Genomic DNA, 24,269 nt, shown 5'->3' on the forward strand with positions numbered 1-24,269 from the left:
AAAAGTAAAAAAAAAAAGGTGTGTGGGGGTGCATCATGGAATTCACAGGTAAATTGATGGAACTAGAAAAAAATTATCCTGAGTGAGGTAAATGACAAATTTGTCTTTGTCTTTGCTTAAGTAAAGTCGATAGTAGCCAAGCTATAGTCTATAGAACCACAGAGGATAAGTACAGAGAAAGGACTAGGAGATACAAATGGATCCATTAGGAAAGAGAAGTGGAATAGATAGTTATGGGTGAATGGGAGTGCTGGAGGGAATGTAGGGAGAGAGACAAGTCTGAGGGCTAGTGTGGGAACCTAACCCAGAAGAAGTTTTTATTGTGTCTATATTAAGACAATCTGAATGGAATCCCACAAACAGTGAGAGAGACAGAGTCTCAACAGGCCATCTATGGTCACATCACCAAATACAGTTGCTAGTATAGGGATTGGATTACATCTGATTGAGTTGTTGGCCCAAGGGGTCTCACGGGAATCTCCAAATAACATAGGCTGCTGCCAAGACCATAGGTTGTTCTCCACAAACTGACAGCAAGGCCCCAACATCTATAGCTCATTGAACATGGAGAAGTCAAATTGGTGCCTACAGAGCCTTCACCCCTACATTCTAGCACCTTTGGTATAGGAAGGTAGCCTGCACTCTACCAAAAGAGAAACATAAACACCAAGTCAGCCAGAAACCTTTTCATCAACAATAGTGTCCTGCCTGCAAGAGATGCCAGGGTAACGGTGGCACAAAGTGTGTTGGTGTAACCAACCAATACCTGATTTGATGTGAGCTCCACTCCACTAAACAAAACCCATACCCAACACGGCTTGGGTGACCAAGAACCAGAGACTGGACAGCCCAGAGATCTAGGGTAAAAACAAATACTGCTGCTCTAACAACCACAGCAGCAGCAGCAACAAAAGACAGTGGTAAACTGACTTCTAATGACATTCTGATATAAATCAGTGCCTTGATCAGCCATCATTAGTGAAGTTTCCTCCTGCAGAAGATGGGAACAAATATAGAGACCTACAGACAGACCTTATGAAGAACGTGAGAGACCTTGGACCATTCGGCCCTAAATGGGATATCTCCATCAAATCCTCAGATCTTGGGGAACCCTGAGGAACAGGAGGCAGAAAGAATTTAAGAGCCAAAGAGATAGAGGATACCTAGAAAACAAGGCCATCTAAATCAATAAGAGCAAACTAATGTGAGCCAGTGGGACTGAGGCAGCATTCAAAGGGTCTGTATAGGTCTGCATCAGGTCCTGTGCACATATATTGTGGCTTCCAGTTTAGTGCTTTTATGGGATTCCTGAGTGAGAACGAGCAGGTCTCAGACTCTTGTGCCTCCTCTCAGGTTACTTTCCTTCTGTTTGTTTGTTTTGTCTAACTCCAAATGTGATAGATTTTATCTTATTATATTTGATTTTGCTATATTATTATTATCCCTTTGAAGCCTATTGGTTTTCTAGTGGGGGGAGGGGGAGGGGGAGAGGGAGGGAGAGAGGGAGAGGAAGAGGGGGAGGGGGAGAGACTGGATGGAAAGAGATGTGGGGAGGAACTGGGTGGTAGAAATCATAATCAGGATATATTAGGGGGAAAAATCTAGTTTCAATAAAAGGAAAAAAAGATGTGCCTATGGTTTTCTTAATGATTGATTGATTGATTGATTGATTGATTGATTGATTGATTGATGTGGAGGGTCTGACCCATTACAAGTGGACAAGTGGTCTTAGGGTATAGAAGAAAACAAGCTGAGCAAGCCATGGAGAGCAGGCCAGTTACTGCCCTGACTTTGCCTTAGTGATAGGAACTCTCAATTCCTGGCTACCGAGCTAAGGCACCCGTGTAACTATCTCTACGTAGTGCCCCTATTTGGGAAGTCATGAAATGTATCTTCCAGAATGGGACAGGACCTAAAGACAATAAATGAGGCCGGGTGGCTCCAATCCTCTGTAGAGCTTGCAGTCCTTTAGTGCTCTTGGAATAAATACCTTCTGTGCTGGTTAGTTTTTGTCAACTCAACACAAACTAGAGTTACCCGGGAAGAGATACTCTAAATTGAAGGGTTGTCCCCATTGGCTGGCCTGTGGCCATGTCTGTGGGGCAATTTTTAACTTGAGAGCTGATGTGTGGGATGTGTGAGGGTCCAGCCTGCTGTGGGCCGTGTCACCCCAGGCAGCGGAGCAGATGGTGGGGAGTCTGACAGTGAGGGTGTTCTTCCGTAGCTTTTGCTTCAGTTCCTTCCTCCAGGTTCTTGCCCTGAGTTCCTGCCTTCCTGATGGGCTGTAACCTGTGAGGCAAAGAAACCCTTTCCAAGTTGCTTTTGGTCGTGTGTTCATCACTGCAAGGAAAAAGCCAACTAGTGCATCCTCCTGATTCACAGCTTTAGGCCAGCTTTATGCTCTCTCCTGTCCAGTTCCTATTTGCTTTCAGATGGCAGGACTCTTCCATCCACATCACCAGGTAGTCTAATTGGTTTATCTCAGCTTAGGGCTTTGGTTATAACACCACCTTTTTGGATAGGCCCTGGCCCAGGACCTGTCTCCCCTTCAATGTCCTCCTGGAAGTATGTAATGACTTATTGATCTGCACACCAGACAACCCCATATCAAAGGAATCTACGTCATAGAAAAGCTACACCAACCAGGACTCAGGGAGGTTACATTCCTAGAGCTCTTTATACAACCTGCAGGCACGGCTGAGACTCTCCTCTCGGCAGCATGGCTAGTCAGCCACCTCAGTAGCTGTTAACCTGCTTCTGTAACCCTGGGGAGGCCCCTGGTGAACTCTGTCTTTCCCAGACCTGTGATGTTTACTTCCTGGTGATTCTGTTTGGAGGAGACTGCCTGCCTTACAGTGACTGATTTCCCTGCTCCCGACTTCTTCACAGTGATGAAGATGACCATGGGATGTTGGCTAAAATAGACCCTGCTTTTTGAAGTTGATGATGTGAAGGTATTTTATCATAGCAACATGAAACACCAGCTTCTGTTTATTTAACCTCCTGACATGTTTGATAGCTTTGGATTACAGGGTATGGAGCTCTGAGTAGGATTGTCTCAGGGATATCTATCATTAACATCTATACTGACGCTGTGTCTCCCTACTGAGGACCTCCTGACCTCCAGATGACATCACAAGATGACTTTTAACCTCCTGGGATAACCATCCACCTTCTTCTTAAATATATAGCTCAATCCTTTTAGCCTTATGCTCCTAGGGTTCTGTGGCAGAGAGGCACCAGCCAGGTCTCCTAGCACCTCTTCCCAGTTGTAAAGCGGCTCCAGAAGGAAAGAGATCTCTATTCTTCGATGATTTGACCTTGCTGATCGGTCAGAGGGAATGTAGAAATAAAACAAACAAACAAACAAACAAACAAAACAATCCTTTTCCCCATCCTCTAAAGATCAGATCCTAATCGTCTGGAGCCTGATGAAATGGCTTGTGGTGCCTTAAAACTTTAGTTCCCATCTCCTACAGAGCCCTGGTGCCTTGCCTCCTCAGTGTTTGTCCTAAGAAGATAACCAGCTGCCATGCTTTTATCTTTCCAAATTCAAACCTACTCACAGCTCAAGGAGCATGGTCAAAATTTGTGTCATGTCCTTCCAGTTCATGTACTGTGCACAGTCCCATTCCCTGATGGTGTGGGTTTACTCTCCCAGGTAACAAGACACACCCTGGAGCAAGAGGTCCAGGAAAGAAACTGAAACAAACTCCTCCCTACCCATTTGCTGTTTGTTTTGTTGTATAATTTTTCTGATTACACAGGACTATTATAGGGGGTGACTAGCTGTCTTCTGATTGGACTTGAGGCCTGCCCTACAGGTTGACATTTTATGGCTGGCACTGTAATCCTGGTCAAAAGGCAGTGGCTGAGGAAGTCACAGCCCCTGGGTAGAAAGAACCTGTTGCTACTTTACTAAATGGCCGGCCTGTCAAATTGCCTCTTAAACAGCATAGGAATGCTTTCAACTTTGTCTCTGTCATTAAGGTCTGAGCCCTCCTCTGTGTCTATTAAGAGCCCTTGAAAGTGCAGGTTTTGAATTAAAGATTGCTCAGTGCTGTGGAGGAGATAATGAGACCAACAGACTAACTTAAAGACTGAAAAATGACGAATCTAAAACTACAAACTGTTGCTCAAGGGAAGGACTGATTCTCAGGTACACATTGCTCCTGGGGCTCTGCTCTGCAATAGCAGCTTACTGTCCTAGTTCAGAATTCAGCGGGTGTTCCTGTTGGGGATGTGCCCTGTATTAGTCTAATAATGGGAGTTATCCTATTTGATCTAATAATAGGCCTTAACATTGGGTGCCCTCACTCAAAAGCTAGGGGACATTGTTTGACCTATAGTGTGTGCATACTTAGGGTGCTTATAAACTATAGCACTGTGGGTAACGGTTATACGCTCAGGGTTATAGCAGCCAAAGCAATGTGAAACACAAGCCCTGTCCAGTTCAGGGTCACTGGTGGACACAACCAAATTATTCTTGTTTAGGTGTTTTTAACCTCCATACAAAATTTGAGTCTTCTAGGATACAGACATTTCAGAGAGAACTCATTGTGAGATGGGTATTTCAACAAATCCCTATACCACACAAGGTCCAAATCTCCCCAGTCTCTGGCTACAACAGAGGTTTGTGGTTCTTCTTCACCAGAGCTTGTGGCCCTTCACAGCAAGAAATACTTGTTAAAAAGACATTAAAGCACGGACCATTGTCTTCCAGCACCCCCTGGGACCACAGCTCTCAGGAAGGTGGTAGGAGACTTGGGTGCAGTGTGGGATCTGGAAGGCCTTACAAAAAAGGATATAAAGTATATGAGAAATACCTGTTAGTGAAGACAAGATGGCGAGAACAGCTCTACACACCACCAAGGGCTGCTAGAACTGGCCGAAGCTTCTGGAACAGGTGCAGAAGCATTCCAGAACACTCAAAGGTGACCTGTAGGGGCTGGAGATAGCTCAGCAGTTAAGAGCACTGACTGCTCATCCAGAATTCAAATCCCAGCAACTACATGGTGGCTCACAACCATCTGTAATGATATCCGATGCCCTCTTCTGGTGTGCCCGAAGAGAACGACAGTGTGCATACATACATAAAATAAAATCTTAAAAAGTGACCTGCAAACTCATTATGAACTACATGTATGTAATATGATGTATAAAGAAAGCCTGTACTGTACAAATAAACTACAAAGACAGTGCTACACAAGGAACCCCCTTGTGATGGTTTGTATATGCTCCGCCTAGGAAGTGGCACTATAAGAAGGTATGGCTCTGTTGAAGTAGGTGTGTCACTGTGGGTGTGGGCTTTAAGAGCCTCATCCTAACCAGGCAGTGGTGGCGCATGCCTTTAATCCCAGCACTTGGGAGGCAGAGGCAGGCTGATCTCTGAGTTCGAGGCCAGCCTGGTCTACAGAGTGAGTTCCAGAACAGCCAGGGCTACACGGAGAAACTGTCTCGAAAAAAACAAACAAGAAACCAAAAAACAAAAACCTCAACCTCATTCATCCTAGCTGACTGGAAGTCAGTATTCTGCTATCAGCCTCCAGATGAAGATGTAGAACTCTCAGCTTCTCCTGCACCATGCCTGTCTGGATGCTGCTATGTTCCCACCTCGATAATGGACTGAACCTTGGAACCTGTAAGCCAGCCCCAATTAAATGCTCTCCTTATAAGAGTTGCTTTGGTCATGGTGTCTGTTCACAGCAGTAAAACCCTAACTAAGACACCCCTGAAACCTACCCTAAGTAATTAACACAAACACTCCAATCCTTCCTGAGACAGTGCTGAGCTTCTAAACTTTCTCCCTGCTCCAACACACTTCCTCCCTTGGAGATGCATTCTTCATACAATACCAAGAAACTTGCTTTGCTTCTTAGCATCAGTGTATCTATGTCCAGGTCCTTGTGTTCTGGGATACAAGAATCTGGAACCCCTCCAGAGGTGCACACCAAACCCGATACTATCATCGCTAGTAGGAATGAAACAAGCAAGCAGTGGTGTGAAGTAGCAACTTTAATCAGGGTGGCCACAGTAGAAAGAGGAACAGAAACAACAGCGACCTCCGTGTGATCTCTGCAGTTCTGACATGAGCTTTAGGTTGAAACAGAGGTTTGGGGTGGGTTATGTGTAATGAGGTGGTCCTGGCCAAGGGGCAGCCTCATTCTCATCCACCATGGCCCTCCTCTGGGGAAGTGGCCTGTCCCGGGAGGCTTCGCTGCTCTTGGAATTGGGTTTAGGACAGTGACTCATGGCAGAGCTTTCCGTCTTGAAGACAAGACAGAGATGCCAAGGTCTCATCCTGGGCCTTGCTGCTCTGTGGGCCTGAGTGAGGAAACCGTGCTAGTTAGCAGAAGTCTCTAAAGGCCTGTTCTCCCCTCAGCTGCACGGGGACATCTGGGCTAGGGCCGGGGAGGCTGTGCCTCTGCAGCCTATCCTGGCCCTGGGGGTATGGAAGCCCTATATGAATATGAATACTGTTCATGTATGAGGGAGGCTACCTCCAGTGAATGCTGTTCACCCAATGGCCTCAGACGATGCTGAGCACTAAACCCACCTGAGCACAGGTCCCTGGGGATAACCTCTTTTGGGTTCAGTAATTCTCTGAGCAGAAGGTGGCCAGCCTGAGCAGTTCTTACTTCTGGCTCCCATGCCATGCCTGGACCACTGGGGGCTGATCCATTGTGCCTGATCAAGAGGCTCCTGCCCCACCTCACCCCCAACTCTGCCCAGCTGCTCATATCCAGAGAGAGAGAGAGAGAGAGAGAGAGAGAGAGAGAGAGAGAGAGAGGAGAAACTTCCTGCCCTACATCTGTCCCTTGGGTAAGAGCCAAGAAAATTTTAGGACTTGACCTTATTACCTGAACTCATTTTGTGGCCAACCCAGAATAAGAACCTAGAGTGCTCAGGCCAGGGCCAGGGCCGGGGGATAGTGCCCTGTCACCTCCTGGCACTGGTCTGAGGTGTGCCCCTCTGCAAGGGACTGCTGTGGATCAGAGAGGATCGCAGGTCTCACCCGCTGAGCATGGCCGTAGGCTTCTGCATAGGCCTAGGTGATGGGGGTAGAGAAGGCATTTGGTTTCCAGGGTTCCGGACCAACCCGAGAATCAGGCTTGGGGGTGGGGTGGTTCAAGCCTGGATGCTACTTGAAAAATAAGTGTCAAACACTGCCCACTTAAGTGCCTGTGGAACTGCAGGCCCCAGTCCCTCTGTCTTTGTGACATTGTCAGTCCAAATAGGGGACTAAAATCACCCAAATGTTCATCACATCACTGAAAAAAAAAAAAAAAAGCCATGGAAGCCACCCCTCCAGTCAGGAGAAAGCTTTAGTCTACTGCTGCTATGATGCAGAACTACTGCATGAGCCTGTGACCTGGAACCTGGAAAAGGACAACCAACCATCATGGCCCTTAGTGGCAGCAGTGATTGTGTCAGGAGAGTAGGAGCAGGGGGTAGGGGGTAATCAGCATTAGCATGTGAAAGAAACCAACTGGCAGAAAAGTCCTAGATCCAGTTTCTCTAAGACCAACTGGTAGCAGACCCACAAAGAGCTTACACTATACAAGTGACGCACTAGGCACTGGCGCCATTGAGCTTCTGACCTTTCTTCAAACTCTGGCCCACTTCTTCCCCCGGAGATGCTTTCTTCCTTAATAAACTGTCTCTGCTTCCACTACTAGTCAAATGTCCCCGTCTGATTCCCTTTCACGAGAAGCAAGAATCTGGAAATCCCAGTGAGCGCTGGTCAGACTCCACCATCTGCCAATAGCACCATGGCCCCGTTACCAGTACCAGGGCCAGGCAGCTCGACCACTCAGGAGGCCTAAGGAGCAACGACACCTGGTTTGCCACTTGCTGGCAGGTGTGTGTGTGTGTGTCTAAACATGGTGAAAAGATCCTGGCTACCTGCAGGCTTACTGTGCTGAGCCAGAGGTGGGACTGATGTAGGAGTTGGGAAAGACTCCTAGCTATGATAAAGTTTGAGGAAGCTTGGGTCTGCCCTGGACTGAGTAACCGAGTAGGGCTGATGGATGCCGGGTACTCTGGTGTCTTCATTGAACAGGTGAAACGAAGGTAGCTTTGTACCATCACGGAACAGGACGGTGCAGTCCTTCCTGTGGGTCGAGGTGGGTGCTGTTTGTAGGTGTGCCGTTTTCATTTCTGCCTTGTTCAGTATGTGCAGAGATACTGGGGCAGCCAGCAGCAGGAGGTCCAGGAGAGGAGTTGGGCTATGTACTAGGTGCCAGCTGAGAAGTGAAGACTAGGCACCACCTCAGTGCCCCCTTCTGCCAGGGGCAATTGAAGATCAATGGGGAACATCTATCTGTCATGTCAGCTGCCCACAGTTGGGGGGGAGGGACTCTGCTCTTTCTGAGGCCCCGGCAGGATGCTCATCCTTCATCCTCTTAGGTTAGTGTGGGATCACTGGTGTGGAGGGCTGCAGGCAGGTGGCTTTGGTTCTGGTAGTGTTGCAAAGCCAGGAGTCCCCATGAGCGTTGGCCAACCTTTTCTATAGAGGGCCAGATAGTAAACATTTTGTCTCCTTGGTAACCAGTCAGCTTTGGACTTGCCATGTGAGAACAACCGTCAGTCACAAATCAAGAGATGCCTTTTAAGATCAAGCCAGCAACTTGCAAAGGAAGCCAGGAGAATGGCTGACCTGCTCCACAGGTCCACAAGAGACATCAGGCTGATTCCTTTTAGCCACTCATGGTCTGTTCTACTTTAGCTCTAGTGTTTGAGCGCTGCAAGACATCTTGGCTATAGTACAAGTTCCTTGCTTGCTAAGAAAGGCAAGGCCAAGCCCTGCCTTTATAATAGCTTGGCAGGAATAAGAGAGCCCCAGGCTTGTAAAGTAATTGGCCTCTAAGAGGGGGAAGGGAAGGTAAGTTTATGGGTACCCAAGTTTTGCTACCCTCTGGACTGAGGCTAGCACAGGTGAGTAGGTGCTGAGATTCCTCTCCTTGGCCCAGCATGGCTATAGCTGGTTTCTTATCCTAATGAGCTTGTTTAGTTAGAATCAACTGCACATGTTTTGCCCATAGAGGGCAAGTTCAAAGTGTCTTCAATAGAGAGAGTGTGTGAAAATGTGTGAGATGTTGGGGTAGGGGGGACCTATGGACTGTGGATAAGACTCACTTTCAGAGGGGTGTGTAGGGGGAGGGGCTCTGTCACATAGTGATCAGTAAGCTATGAGTCCGGCGGTACATAAGAAAGAGTAGGAGGCCTTGGGGGGCATGGGGAGGCCTTGGGGGATCCATCTTATAATGCAAGGCCAAAAGGAGGGTTGTTCCCACAAGATGGGTATGCTTTGAAGACCCCTGTGTTCTGTGAGCTATGGAATCTCAGATAAGCAGCTACCCACTCCCAGGAAGAGCTGCTGTCTAGATACTTGCCAGCTCATCATGTAGAAGGCACCGAAAGGAAGATAGGAATTTAGATATGAGCATTCATGTATATAGTGTAGGGAGCTTCAGGGAGATGGGTCCCAGACCTCAGGTATATTTTCTGAGAAGACATGGACAGGTGGCAGCCATGGAGGACACATGGACAACCGTGTCTAGGTTGGGAACAGGACTGCAGGCTAGAGGCTGAGACCGTGGCCAGTTTAGCCCTTGGTGCTCTGGGTTGTACCACACATTGAATGTAAAGAAATGAGGAGACAGTGTGGAAGGAGTTAGAAGAAGGGATCAAAAAGCGTACTCTTGATGGGAGAGAGGATGCTGCTGGTAGCATCAGGACCTGCCCTGCCTCCCTAAGGGATTCTTCTTCTGTCCATGGTGCTCTCCATGCATTTAAACCGCGATCCACCTAGGCATCAGAATATAGAGGCCATGGAAGGTGGGACTCTGCCAGCACCTCCAGAACATGATGCACCAAAAACCGTTCTCTTGACGTTAGAGATGAACGATCCTGAGCAGGAATTTAGCCTGTGAGGCAGAGAGAGCTGGGAAGTCCAGGTTGCAAGTAAACTACGAACAGAAGCTGACTCCAAGGCGGGCTGGTGAGCCCTGGGTGGGCTCCTCTGGTTCCTTGGAGCTCGGTGGAGATGGCATCAAATGTCAGGTTCAAGGAACAAACCCCTTGTTCTGGCAGTTGGCATGTAAGGGCATGTTGAATTGTGAGGCCCACCAGGGTGAGTATCTATGAACTGCATGTTCAAAGGGGTGTTTTTTCTCAAATAATGTGGAGCAATGGAGACCTGCCTGTGGTCGTCTAAAGAACACCAATAGTTCCTATGTTTGGGTGCCATCTGTAATATTTTCCTATAGGGCTAGAATCTTCCACAGAGCACTCAAACCTGTGGACAGAGACTTGGAGGAAATGCCAGGCCTGTCTTCACAACATAGCATATTATCCTCAATTGATGGTAGCTCCAGTCAGTCCATCTCAATGAATAAGTTTGAGGCACCATATTTATATGAAGAAGCCTGTTCCATAATACAGGAGAAGGCTTCAGATCCTCTCACTCAGAGTCCATCATCCCTGAATAATCACAAGAAAGAAGTATTCTTCCCGTTGATATTGTCCCTCTTGGTGTCGGATTCTGAGCCTATTTGAGCTCATGCATGACTGAATTCAGTGTCATGATCGCCTTACCCAACAGCAGTGTGGAGAGGGTAGACATCTCTCAGAGTGGCACAGCCATCCAGCAGGGTTTCTGCGTGTTCTCATTACTGGGCCACTGCTCCAGGCCTGCCTAGGAGGAAGCAGAATTCTAAACAGTCCACTGTGGACAGTTGTAACTGTCACCGGGTGTGGCCAACCATCACTAAAGGTTAGAGTGGAGGGATAGAATGCAGTTGAGAGAGAGATTGGTACCTAAGCAAGAATGTCAGATGTCTGCGAGCCAAGGGACAGAGTCCTGGAAAATCTTAGGTGCAGGGATGGCTGACAAATCCAACTCGGGAACATCCAATTGGCCCCACCCAACTTATAGGAACCCCCTGAAGTGTGCCTTGGTAAATCCAGGCTCTAAGAACTGTTTCAAGTGAGAGGCTGGAGAAAGGTGTTGATAAGACAAGTGTGGGAGACCAGATGCCCCAGATCTAGGTACCCCAAGATGAACTCAAGTATAAAGACCAAGAAAGCAAAGCCCATGGCCATACATCCTGGCTTCACCGACATGCCAATCAATATCTGAGAACATTGTCATGCAATGATCCCCAAACCTTTACTACAAACATCTGCATTTTTATATGCACATACAAGTCTTGTCTCAGGAGTGATCAGGAGTGAGCCCATCACTTGCTCCACAGAGCAGCATCACAGTCATGTCCGCTGCATCTCTCACTGCTTTCCAGGAGAGGAGATCTCACAGTTCATTCAGGACTACCCTCCACAAAAACTGCATTCGGAGTTGCTGTCTTCAGATCGAGGGACCCCCTCCCACATCAGAGTGCATGTGTGCAATCACCCCCTGTCACTCCATGACAGCCTTGAAGCCGGGTGAGAAGGAAATCGAGGTTGGTTCATGAGAGGGGTGGAGACGGGAGAGTCAGTGGAGACCCTGCAAACCATGCACACAATCTAGAAATAAAATTGAAACTATTTACTAATAGAATCCATATTTAGGCCAGACCCGCTGGCGCACACCTGCAACCCCAACATTTGGGAGATAGAAAAGCAGGACCAGAAGCTCAGTGCCATCCTCCTTATGTCATGAGTTCAAGGTCAGCCTGGGTTGTATGAGATCCACTCTGGGAAAACAAAAAGCGATTTGTGTTGATACTATAATTCACATTCATCTGACACTACCTTAAACTCATCCCTTTCAGGGCTCCACCAAGAAGCTGTGTAACTGCTTAGACCAGAGGGAGGGGGAAAAAGTCAGGGAAACATCAAAACTTTTAGAAGTCAAAGCAAAGTTCTCCTTGGCACTTACTAGCAATCACAGAATGATGTAATATAGAATTTAATAAGATTTAACTTCTAAATTATGCAGCATGCCTAAGCACAGAAGCTTCACCCTAGAGTTATTTATCAGAATGACTGACAGACATAAACTGGAGAAGGCAGGAACCTTCATCTAGTAGAGAGAGTTGTTTTGCCCAGGCTCTAGAATCCAGTGGTGGGCTGAAGGATGGGCTTTCTGGAAGAGGAGGTGGCACTCATACGTGGTCAGACAGTGTGGGTGGCATGTGGTGTGCACAGGTCTCTGCTTTCCAGAGGAGGGTCTGAACTGAGGAGTCTTGGAGTCATCTGACCATCACCAGGGAGAATGAGAAGAGATGGCTAACCATGGCCAAGCAGGCGAAAGTTTGCAGGGTGTGTGTGACGAGGCTCATCCGAGGGCGATGCCAGAACTTTGGGATACTGACTGGAATGGCATGCAGAGTAGGGGTATGGAGGGGAGTGAAGCACACTCCAAATGCTTCCTACCCACCAGTTCTCTCCCAGAGAGAGGCAGAGGCAGGAAGAGAGAGGAGAGAGAAGGGTGTTTCCTCCCCAAGAGGTGACATCAACAGAACTATCACTAATATTTTCCACTTTCTTTTTTTTTAAAGATTTATTTATTTAATGTATATGAGTATACACTGTAGCTTTACAGATAGTTGTGAGCCTTCATCTGGATGTTGGGAATTGAATTTAGGACCTCTGCTCACTCCGGTCTGCCCCACTAGCTCCGGTCAGCCCCACTCGCTCCAGTCAACCTTACTGGCTCAGGCCCAAATATTTATTATTATAAACAGGTACAGTGTAGCTGTCTTCAAGCACACCAGAAGGGGGCATCAGATCTCACTATGGGTGGTTGTGAGCCACCATGTGGTTCCTGGGATTTGAACTCAGGACCTCTGGAAGAGCAGTCAGTGATCTTAACCACTGAGCTATCTCTCCAGCCCTATTTTCCACTTTCAAGGAGGCACTAGTGACACAGGCAGGTGTCAATACCCATCTGTCCTCTTGCCATCTGTCGTTCTTTCAACCACCGTGCACTCTAAGAGCTCGTGGCTCCTTCTTTCTACATGGCTCCTGGATCCATGGTACCTTGCATCCCATGACTGATGGATAATCAGCTCTCATGTCTCTAATCCCAGAAAGTGTTGCCACTAGTAGGACTATAAATCTTCCATCTGTGTGGCATTGACATTACTGTTGGCAATATAGGGAATACCTTCCAGACAGAGGGCCTCCATACTGGCAGTAATAAAGGCAAAGGTGGTGGCACTGCTCCAGCCTTCTGACTTTGCCTTATTGTCTAGAGGCAAGGTCCCCCTGCCCTGTCCCCTCCGACCCCAAGGATATATATCCCTTCAGAAAAGGGCTGGCCTCCCAGGGATATTAGCCAAACCTGGCTTATCAAGTTGCAATAAAACAAGGCACTTCCCCTCATATTAAGGCTGGATAAGACAAGTCAGTTGAAGGAAAAGGGTCCCAAAATCAGGCAAAAGAGACAGAGACAGCCCCTGCTCCCACTGTTAGGAGTCCCTCGAGAAGAGCAAACTACACAACCACAACTCATTTGCAGAGGACTTGCAGGCTCCCTGATTGTCAGTTCAAGCTCTGTGGGCCTCATGAGCCCTGGTTAGTTGACTCTGTGGATTGTAGTCTTGTGGTGTCCTTGACCACTCAAGCTCCTACAATTCTTCCTCCCCCTCCTCCACTGGATTCTCTGAGCCTTCTTTCTTAATCTGGTGGGTTTTGATATCCGTTGACTGGAGACACTCTTCACAGAGCTCTCAGGACACTTGTAGCTGGTAAATTTCTTTGCCCCTGTGCATGGCTGTTTGTGTCACTGCAGTTCATCAGGACATACCCATGCCAAGTGCTTCCTACAGCATGGCCAGAAACTCACAAACGTTCCTCTTCTATACAAGCTAGCTCCATTGTACTGAGTTGGGGGGGGGCATCTTGGCATTTTTTTTGCTACACTGTGGCATGGCAAATGGGTGGCTTGTGCCAGGATCTCCAGAGACACTACCTTCCCACTGTAGGGATAGACACACAGGTCCTACTGGGTCCTCTGATCAGTTTGGGAGTAGGAATCAGGGCTGTTCTCTTTACTCGCTGTCTCATTATGTGTTCTATCCCTACCAGAACCCCAATCCAGGTCAATGTGAGTTCCATGGTCACGTGGGGACACTTTTGATAGTCAGTGGAAGTCTGAGAGATGGTTCTGGTTCCCTGAAGCACCCAACCCAACACTGAGGTTACTCACCTAGAGGCTTGGCATGGAGGAAGAGTTGAGCAGCATTCACATTGACTCTGCAGCAGGAATGGAGGCAGCTGAGGCAGTGGGTGTCTGGGTAGTATTGTTGCTGCTAGTCTGCCCCAAGTAACTGCCCTTGCTGCCAAGGACCAGCCTGGTGTGAAGAAGGTGTGTCTGGGAGCAGGGAATGACTGAAGTCAAAGCATGGGTTACAAGCGGATGGACTGTGTTTGGCATAAGGCTGCTTTCTCTGGAAATCTCCAGACAGCTCCTCCAGATAATTCAGCTCTCACAGACCAAGGCCCAGTCTTTTATTTACATATCAATTCAGTCATTCACTTCAGGTTCCCCTTTGATTATCCCATGAATCAGTATACCTCAACCCCAGTCCACTGATTCTTAGAAAGAGACAGAAAGGACATTTTTTAAAAACATTGCAAATTAATTCAGAAATTTGCCTGCCTTTGTGAGCACAGTCTATAAACTATCTGGGTGGGATCTCAATCACTATTTCACTGTTGTAGGCTGCTCTTGAACTCAGGAATCTTTCTGATAAGCTGGCTCACAGTGCAGCTGCCTCTGTTCTTTCAGGTCTGCAAAGCTCCTTATACAATTCATACTGCGTCCTTATGTTTCACTTAGTTGAAAAATTACATATTTTTTTGAGCACATGTTTTCAGAGTTCTTTCCCACAGCCCTGACAGCTGTCCTGAAGGTCTCAGCATTTACCATTTTGCTGAGACATTAGCCACACTCTGGCCTCCCAGACTCCTGCTGTCTCTGGTTATTGTGGGGTCATTAATCTTAGCAGATAGGACCTTCCTCAAAGGAGCAATGTGGAAACCTGTACATCATTATACAAACAAGTCTTATACCCACAGCAACCATCCACACCTGTGGAAGCCCTGCTGGCTCTGCTGCAGGGGCAGGAACCATGTCTGTTAGTCTCTTACATGGCCAAGCCATCCCTTTCATGGCCAGGCCAAGCCTGACTCAGCACCTTGCATCAGAGGCAAGGGGATTGTCTAGGCCTGTGTGTTCTAATTTTGCAGCTGGGTGTGTAAGTGTGTCAACTGATATGTCCTTTGACATCCCCCCCCCCCCACTATTGTCCCAAATAATGATGATATCAGTGCCCAGAACAGTCTTAAGTTGAAGGCTCAGAAGGTTTCCCAGGAAATAGCTTGAGCTGTGAAATTCTGCCCTGATGATAGTGCCACTTGAGGGACCTAAAGAGCTGTCCCCCGCATTGATTATTGGGAGGGGTAAGCATTTGTTGATACTATGTCTACTGGTTTCACTGTTTTTTGTTTTTGTTTTTGTTTTTTTTTTAACTTCCTTGCAAGTGAGCTTCCCAGAATCTGGTCCCCTAGAGCCCACTCATCCGGTGCATCTGGCCTTGAGAGCTGGTTCCCAACCATCTACTGCTGGTAAAATTCATAATTTCTATGTTGCTGGTGGTAGTGGTTATTGAGCGCCCGTTGACTCTGGTGCAAAAGGAGGTAGAGCTATCATGAGGACAGCAAGCTGGCAGAACTGACCCAAGTCCCTGGGGTGACAGCTGGCAGAACTGACCCGAGTCCCTGGGGTGACAGCTGGCAGAACTGACCCGAGTCCCTGGGGTGACAGGTTGTGAGTAGCCCTCCTGGGATCCAGAGCTATCGATAGTGACTGCCTGGGAACTTGGAGTCAAGGTCACTCAGGGCCCCTGAGAGGTATATAGCAGTCACATATGGAGTCAGTCACATAATGGTGCGCACATTACTCGCCAGGCCATGGAGGGGGACAGGTTTGGGGCAGCAGCAATGATGTCCCCACTTCTTTGGTTTGTGATGAACCACAGGTCTGCAGCTGGTATGATCTTCATTTTATTAAAACTCAATCTGCTGCACTCAGGCCTTGGTGGCAGCAAGCTGTCACTGCTGCCCATCAGCGGTCAGGAACTGTGGGGGTGACTCTATCCTGAATATGAAGTATCACTCTGGGTAGACCTGCCAGAACTTGCTACTTCTCTACAGCAGATGTAGCAGCCACAACATGGACTGCAGTTCTAAGAGGGCTCGCTGCCACTGCTGCTGCTGGGACTGTTGTCACCCTGTTTCTTTGAGACAGGCATTGTATCCTCAGAGCAGGAAGAGATGCTCTGTCAGTCACTGGCACCCTGTGAAAGCTGAGGGGCCATGAGTTCAAGTTTACCTGTGCCTCTGACTGGCTCAGATCCTAGAACTTGTTTTTCTTACCGGGTGGCTCAATTCTGCTGCAGGTTGCTGCCAGCAGAGCCAAAGATGGCCGGGATTCTCTCCCTCTGCCTCCTCCATTGCTGCCGCTCGAGTCTGAGAAAAGGGGCCACTATTGACACCAACACTATTGCCACTCACGGTGATAGCTGAAGAGTGAGTTCAAGAGGGTTAGTCCAGAGTGGGTAGTGCTGATGAGATAAGCCAACCTGGACTCAACTCAGGAGGGGTAATGAGGAGGGAGTGGCATATCCAGGTAAGTTCTTCCTTCCTTCCTTCCTTCCTTCCTTCCTTCCTTCCTTCCTTCCTTCCTTCCTTCCTTCCTTCCTTTCTTGCTTGCTGTCTTCCTCCCTCCCTCCTCTCTCTCTCTCTCTCTCTCTCTCTCTCTCTCTCTCTCTCTCTCTCTCTCTTCCACAAAGGTGGGAATGATCTGGAAGCAGTGTCCTGGTACCTATTCCTACCTGTAATGCCTCAAAAGCTGCAGAAAGATTCCCAGATGAATTGCCACATTCATTCTTGGTAAATCTTTCAGTAGACTAATCATAGGGCGGCGGGGGGGTGGGGGTGGCGGAATCGGTCATATTAACCAAAGGCATCTATGGAAACCCTAGCTAATAGCACAGGCTGGTGATGGACGGAGCACATAATCCAAAGATCAGGAGTGAAGAGACACGCCCACTGCCTGTACTTCAATTCAACAATGCACTGGAGGTTCTGGGTAACAGGAAGAGACAAAAACCTAAATATCCCCTACAGAGGAGCCTGCTGTTTGTCAGTGTTAATTCTCCCTGCCCTAATGTTCAACACAATTCCAGTCGTAATTCTACAAGATTTTAAAATTAAATGTTGAGAGCTGAAAGAGTATGCATTGTTCTTACAGAGGACCCAAGTTCAGTTCCCAGCACCCATGTCAGGCAGCCCACAAGTGCCTGTAACTCCAGTTCCCAAGGAACCCACAACCTCCGGTCCGATTGCTGTCCACGAAACTACGCACAGACACATAATGAAAATAAAAATATTAAGCCGGGCAGTGGTGGCACATGCCTTTAATCCCAGCACTTGAGAGCAGAGGCAGGAGGATTTCTGAGTTCGGGGCCAGACTGGTCTACAGAGTGAGTTCCAGGACAGCCAGGGCCATACAGAGAAACTCTGTCTCAGAAAAATAAATAAAAATCTTAAAATAGATTAAAATGGAAATTGACAAGCTGATTCTTAAATTTGTGTAATAAAGCAAAGATATTAGGTTGCAAGTAGTCTTGAATGGGGCAAGGACTGGAGGCCTTAAACTACCTGGATCCAGAAGGAAGTGTGTGTGTGTGTGTGTGTGTGTGTGTGTGTGTGTGTGTGTGTGTGAATACATGCTATGTAACATTTGTGCTATCAGGGATCAACTGGCCAGAGGCCAAAGTAAAGACTCACTGGTCCAGGACACCCACCATGGATGGAGAAATGAGCTGCCAATGAAGAAGGAAGGATACAGATGTTGGGGTCATAAAATGATGTGTCACCTGAACCCTTTCTCCCATGATTCCCTGTGAAGAATCTTCCTTCTCCCACCCACGCTCCAAGTCTCTGCAGATTCCAAACTGTTTTCCCTTCCCGAGGAGAGGAACTTCGGTTAGGGCATGGGCAGAAACAGGCTCCTAGTGGGCAGGGGTCTGGGCAAGCATCTCTTGAGGATGTGAGCAGAGAAACCAAGGACCCATCTTTGCTGGGACCTCAGTGGGATTCTGAATTGTGAAGTCTGGGATCAGGAATTTTCTTCCTTGTTGGAGAGTATCAGGTGCCTTTCCCACCTCTGGAATGTTCTAGATTCCTGCAGTTGTGTCTGGAGCTTTAAAACAGTTGACTACTTTCTAGGCTGCTGCTTACTGGTGGCCTATCCCTCCCTGGGTCTCAGTGTGTGCCAGAAGGTTCCATTGTTAGGAAACAGACCTAAATTTAGAAAGCAAACAAAGCTGGGCGGTGCTGACACACGTCTTTAATCCCAGCACTCGGGAGGCAGAGGCAGGTGGATTTCTGAGTTCGAGGCCAGCCTGGTCTACAAAGTAAGTTCCAGGACAGCCAGGGCCATACAGAGAAGCCCTGTCTCGAAAAAACAAAAACAAAAACAAAAGAACCCAAACAAACAAAAAACCAAAACAAACAAGAAGACCATGAGCGAGAACAGACTCCCTCTGAGGAAGGAGAGATGTGGTGTAGATGAGAGGCTATGTGGCCTGACTGGCTCTGGTGGAGAAGTTCTGGTCCTCACCCTTCACATAAAGTGAGCCACGACACAGGGAACAGCCAGCCTGTTGCCACATTCCCTGGGGCGTCAGAAGGTGGACCCCAGGTCTCAGCCTCTCATGGGTGCCACCTGTCCGCACCTACTCTTGGAGTTCTTTATCTCTGACCTCACTGGGGCCTGGATGGCATTCATCCCTGGGACTTCTGAGGGACCAGCCAGGCAGGTGTCCCAACTCCATCTGACCATTCACTCCATCTCTCCCCTTGCCACTGCATGCCTTTCTGGAACCATGGTGGAGTCTTGAGAGACACTGTTTAGATCTCAGTCTGACTTTTGACCATAGCAGTGTCTTCTGGAAATGCTCTTTCTGTGTCCAGGGACATGTGGCCGGGGACATGCTTTGTCTGGACCCATTTCATTCTCAACACAGACATAGGGAGGAATTGCAGCTCCTCATAAGAGACTTTGCTTAGCCTGGTCTGTGTCTGGAAGATACCCCCCCCCCATAGCTCCTTTGAATACAAACTTATCCTTTTGTCCCATTAGTGTCTTTTGGGGTCCTATGACAGCCCCCCATCCCAGAACCATGACCTCTAGGCTTCATACTTCTCAGCCTGACCAGAAACCAGCCCCAAGTCCCCATAGTATCTCCAACTCCCCTGATTTCTCTAGTCCTGAGAGCCACCGCCCACCATATAACCTCAGGAAGGTACCTGCCTTGCCCATGCGTCTGTATCCAGTGAAGGGGTAGGGTGCTGTGAGGGACACTATCCCCCAACAGGTGTCACAGGTCCTCATCCTGGCCTGACACATCCTAGGGTCTGAGGGCAATGTTTCTCAGCCAATCATTTGGCTTCCTCACAGCCTTTCTTTTAAAATGCATTTTCTTTGATGTACACAGTCAGGCAGAAAAGCCAAAGGTATAACAAAGTGGCCCACATCTGTAGGCTTAGTGTCCTGCAGCCCAGAGCTCCCTGCTAGGGCACTAGTTTTCTGGGGGTGGAGGTGGGGGACAGATCTGATCTATTTAGCGGATCCCAGAATGGCAGATATTTGTTGGCTAATTCCAGGAGTAAGGGACCCAGTGTGCTCTCAGATCTAAGGGCTCCTCCCAAGAGGGGACATGGCACAGTTGCAGGGAAATGAGGGACCAGGTGGGGCATAATGCAGATGTTGGGAAGTGGTAGTGTTGTCCTGGTGCCAGGAGCCTGGGGGTAAGTCACGGACGGACCTCGTAGTGGCTTTGAAGAAAATGGTCTGTCTGGGGTGCCTCTGGCTGGTGAGAGAGGGAAGCCAGAGCAGGGTTCCTCAGCCCGGGGAAGACGCTAAGCAGGGCGGGTCCTCTGTGGGTGTTCCTTGCAGCGCTTGGCTCTGTGACCAATGGTGTCACTTGTAAGGGGCACAGGTGTGGGTGTTCCCAGTAGCCAAGTGCAATCTCTTACAGCTCCTCTGTCCTTGGGCTGTAGGACCAGCCAGTCTCCCACACGTCACCAGGTCCTTGCTCCTTGTAGAACCCAGACTGATGGCCAGTCTGAATGTGTCCCTCTGTTTCTTTTTTGCTACCTGTGCCATCTGTGAGGTGACTAGAAGGGCATCTAAAGCCCTGCTCCCAGCAGGTACCTATGCCAGTTTTGCCCGGGAGGCAGTAGGCGCAGCCCAGCTGGCAGCTTGCTGCCTGGAGATGCGAGTGTTGGTGGAGCTTGGCCCCTGGGCAGGGGGCTTCGGGCCCGACCTGTTGCTGACCCTCGTCTTCCTGCTTTTCCTGGTACATGGGATCACCTTCGATGGGGCCTCCGCCAACCCCACCGTGGCCCTGCAGGAGTTCCTCATGGTGGAGGCATCGCTGCCCAACACTCTGCTGAAACTGTCGGCCCAGGTGCTGGGTGCACAGGCTGCCTGTGCCCTGACCCAGCGCTGCTGGGCCTGGGAGCTCAGCGATCTACACTTACTACAGAGCCTCATGGCTGCACACTGCAGCTCGACCCTGCGTACATCCGTGCTGCAGGGCATGCTCGTGGAGGGTGCCTGCACCTTCTTCTTCCATCTGAGCCTCCTCCACCTGCAGCACAGCCTTCTTGTCTACAGGGTGCCTGCCCTGGCCCTGCTGGTCACTCTCATGGCCTACACAGGTAAATTTGCTCCCCTCTCTGTTAGACCTAGCAGGACCCCAGCAACACTGGCCAAGGGGCCCACAAGTCCTTTGAGACAGGGATAGCCACTTCCTAGGCCCCCTCACAGAGAATAGGGGCTGGAAGGCTAGACCTGGGGTTGTGTGTAGGGGATTCCTGTACCACATATCTGTCCCCAATTCCTAGCAGTTGGAGCAATTTCAAAACTTGGTCCTGGATGTGCTCTGGAAGTCCCTGAGCCCACCAACACCCCATGGCAAGTCTTATGTTGTTCTTTCTTCTCGGGTCCTTCCACCCTCCTCATTCAGTCCTGAAACAGCAGCAGCCTCTCATGTCCTTGATTTCTGCCCTGAACGGGCTAGCATCTTGACTGTGTTCTTTTAGGGGCTGCTCTGGGCCCAGGTCAGGCTGACTCAAGGCCCACACTCTGATTTTGCTTCCCAGGTCTCATTAGCCCACCTTGAGGGAGGCATCCCAGGACATGATGATCCCAGGACAAGGAGCACTGTAGGCTATCAGCTAGCTGCTCCTCAGAGCCATGAATGCTATAGATGGTGCATTAGGCAAGAGCAAAAGTTTCTCAAGGCTTGTTCCAAGAGGCCAAGAGCCCAGAAAGCAGAAACAGCACAAGTCGATGCTGAGCCGACCCAGGGCAAGACTTGGTGACCCTTACTAGCAAGACCTTGGGAAGGACCTCCAGCACCCTGCTGTGACAGGACAAACTGGGGCCAGCTATGCAGAGAACACAGGAGGGTGATGGTTTTCAGCAACCTGAACAGGAGCAGCTGTATCCTACCCAGGGTTCCGAACTCCCTCGGCCGAGCTGCCTGTGCCAGGCACCCGGGTCTAGGTCTACACACCACTTGATTTCCTTGAGGCCCAGGCTTCCTTCTGCCTGCCCAGTGTCATTGCCCAGCTTCCTGGCATGGCCTGAAAGTAGCTGGCTCAGCTGCTCCCCTCAACCCGCTTCTCTTCTGTGGCTACTTAGCCATCGACTCCTCTACAGTTCTCCCAAGGTCTGCAAGTGACATCTCTGTCATCGTCACTGGTTTTAGCTCCCTGCCCCTCCCACTTCTCAATCTTGCCCTCTACCCCTCTCCTTGTCTTCTTTTCTTATTTATTTTTTGTCTCCCCTCTCTGGCTCTCCTTCCTTGGTGTGTCTCCATTTCCCTCCTCCTCCCCCAACTTTCCTGCCCGTATCTTTTGCCATCTTTCCCCACATCCCTCTGGACCACCTCCCAGAAGGCAGAGGTAAAATACCAAAGCAGGAGTCTCAGGGTGAGGTGTGGACTTGTGTGTCAGACATTCCTGGTGAGACCCTAGTCCCAGTTCCTCTCCTGTGACCTTTGGCCTTGATGGAACCAGCCTTGTTTCTTTGTGACCACCTGCATACAACAGGGAGGGCTGTTGTCCCAAAGTCCCCAGTCCCATGTCTAGCACCGTGGTCTCGGGGGTGGTTCTTTCCCTGGCCTGAACATCCAGACCACTTCAGGCAGAGCTCATGAGAATTCCTTGCTTCTGTCCACAGCAGGGCCCTACACATCTGCCTTCTTCAATCCTGCCCTGGCTGCCTCTGTCACATTCCACTGCACTGGGAACACCTTGCTGGAGTATGCCCATGTGTACTGCCTGGGTCCTGTTGTAGGTAAGCAGCAGGAGCAAGGCTGGCCTGGGTAGTGTCCCTGGGCAGGGGGCAGATACAGACACCCAGGAGACTGCTGGTTACAGATTCACAATATGGCCATCTTTCCTATCTCTCTGGGGTCTTGGTGGGGGTGGGTGGGGTGGGGTGAAGCAACAAGGGTTTCTGATCTGTCCTCTTAATCTCTGCAGTGTAGACAGTTGGAGAAAGTGACTAAGATGGGTGTGTCTCCGCCTGGACCCTCACAGGAGTGGGGTAGTGTTAGGTGGAGAGTGGGATATGGAGACTTGGACCCTCCAATGGCTCTTCCTGGGAAGAAGGGACAGGCGGCAGTAGGTTCCCTTGTATCTGGGGTTCCCTTCCCAGTGTATCTTCACACACCCAGTTAAAGCTGCCTTGTAGAGTCCTGGTACCAAAGAGCCTCTGCCACACACAGGTCTTGCTTGGATGACCCTATGCCCTTTGGGTCAGACCTGGGTGGTTCAGGGCATACAGCTCCTAAAAGATCTGCCCTGGGACTCCTTGAAGCACAGAGGGGATCCCTCTCCAGTCACCCAAGGTCTGAATGACAAATAGAGTGAAGTCCCTGGACTGGAGTAAGCCAGAGAAAGCCACCAACTGTCTGTAGCTACAGGATCTGGACAATTCTGGGGGATTGGCAGTTCTGACCTAGGTAGAGGCCACTCCTCCCTGGCACTGGGCCCAGGCACTAGAATTCACCCCCACTGACCGTGACTTTACCAGATGGCTGAGGTCCGCTGGAACCTTGGGAGCTTTCCACTCCTTCCAGGGCCACACTTGGCCAGAAACCAGGACAGAGCTGCAACCCCAGGGGAACGGAGGGGGAAGCCCCAGCACTCTCCACCAACACAAGCTTGGAATGATGACTGAGATGGTCTTGCAATCTGTAACCCCCGGTTCTTGGAATTCAAGAGGAAAGATAAGCCCCTCTCTCTGCCCACATGCCCTACTCCCAAGGGCCACTCTTCTGTGGGCTACTTCCTACTTATTCCTTTGCCTCAAGTACAGACTGCAGGCTCCTCTGTGATTTTTCAGCTTCAATTGGTTGATTTGTGTGTAAGTGTATGTGCATGTGTGTACATGTGTTCACATACATGAGTATGTGTGTAGGTACACATGCATTTGGAAGCTGGAGGTCGACTCTGGGTGTCTTCCTCAGGCACTATCCAGCTTTGTTGTTGTTGTTTTGTTGTTGTTGCTGCTGCTGTTGTTGGAGAGAGAGCTCTCGGGCTAGGCAAGGTTGGCTGGCCAGCAAGCCCCAGAGAACCTGTTGCCTCTTCCTCCCAAGTGCTGGGATTACAAATATATGTCACTGTGCTTTGATTTTTGGGGCGTAGTAGTAGCTTGGAGACAGGGTCTTTCCTTATAGCTCTGGCTGTCCTAGAACTCTTTATGTAGACCATGCTGGCCTCAAACTCACAGAGGTCAGTTTGTCGGGCTTTTTATACGTAGGTGCTAGAGATCACACTCAGGTCCTCACACTTAGGAGACAAGCATCTTATGGGCTGAGCCTTCTCTCCAACCCTAATGTTTCAGTTATTGGCCTAACTTTGGGTAGGCTGCCCCCATGCTCACCCCTCTGATGTGGGGTTTACTTCTGACCTGGTCAGCCTGCATTTGTGACCCTTCTGCCTGGTGTGACAGAATGACAGGCATGTACCACCACGCCTGGCTCCAGTGACCTTGGTCATCTGGAAGTCGCCAATGCAAAAAACAAGTTTGTGGAGCTTTGAGTTTACAAGCTTTGAGGAGCTGGGGAGGTGGCTCTGTGTTGAAAAATGCTTCTGTCACCCATGTGTGAGGAACTGAAATCAAATCACTGGGGGAAGGGGTGGTGGTGGGGGTGAGAGAGAGAGAGAGA

The 24,269-nt window shown here is 49.4% G+C and overlaps 1 protein-coding gene and 1 pseudogene across 2 annotated transcripts in view; one reads left to right on the forward strand and one right to left on the reverse strand.

Annotated features, from left to right (window-relative positions):
- Window positions 1–15,479: 15,479 nt before the first annotated feature.
- Window positions 15,480–19,342, reverse strand: LOC110295615 (annotated as a pseudogene).
- A 733-nt stretch (window positions 19,343–20,075) lies between these two features.
- Window positions 20,076–24,269, forward strand: part of LOC110303762 (aquaporin-12) — a 5,801-nt gene continuing 1,607 nt past the window's right edge. Inside the window, exons 1-2 of one of the 2 annotated variants that reach the window (XM_021174970.1) lie at window positions 20,076–20,745; window positions 22,274–22,390. In XM_021174970.1, the coding sequence (XP_021030629.1) occupies window positions 20,139–20,745; window positions 22,274–22,390 (724 nt within the window). In that variant the 5' untranslated portion in view covers window positions 20,076–20,138. The remainder of the gene's footprint in view (window positions 20,746–22,273; window positions 22,391–24,269) is intronic. The other variant, XM_021174979.1, reaches the window with a different exon arrangement.

This window comes from Mus caroli, chromosome 1 (assembly GCF_900094665.2).
Source record: "Mus caroli chromosome 1, CAROLI_EIJ_v1.1, whole genome shotgun sequence".
Classification (NCBI taxonomy): Eukaryota; Metazoa; Chordata; class Mammalia; order Rodentia; family Muridae; genus Mus; species Mus caroli.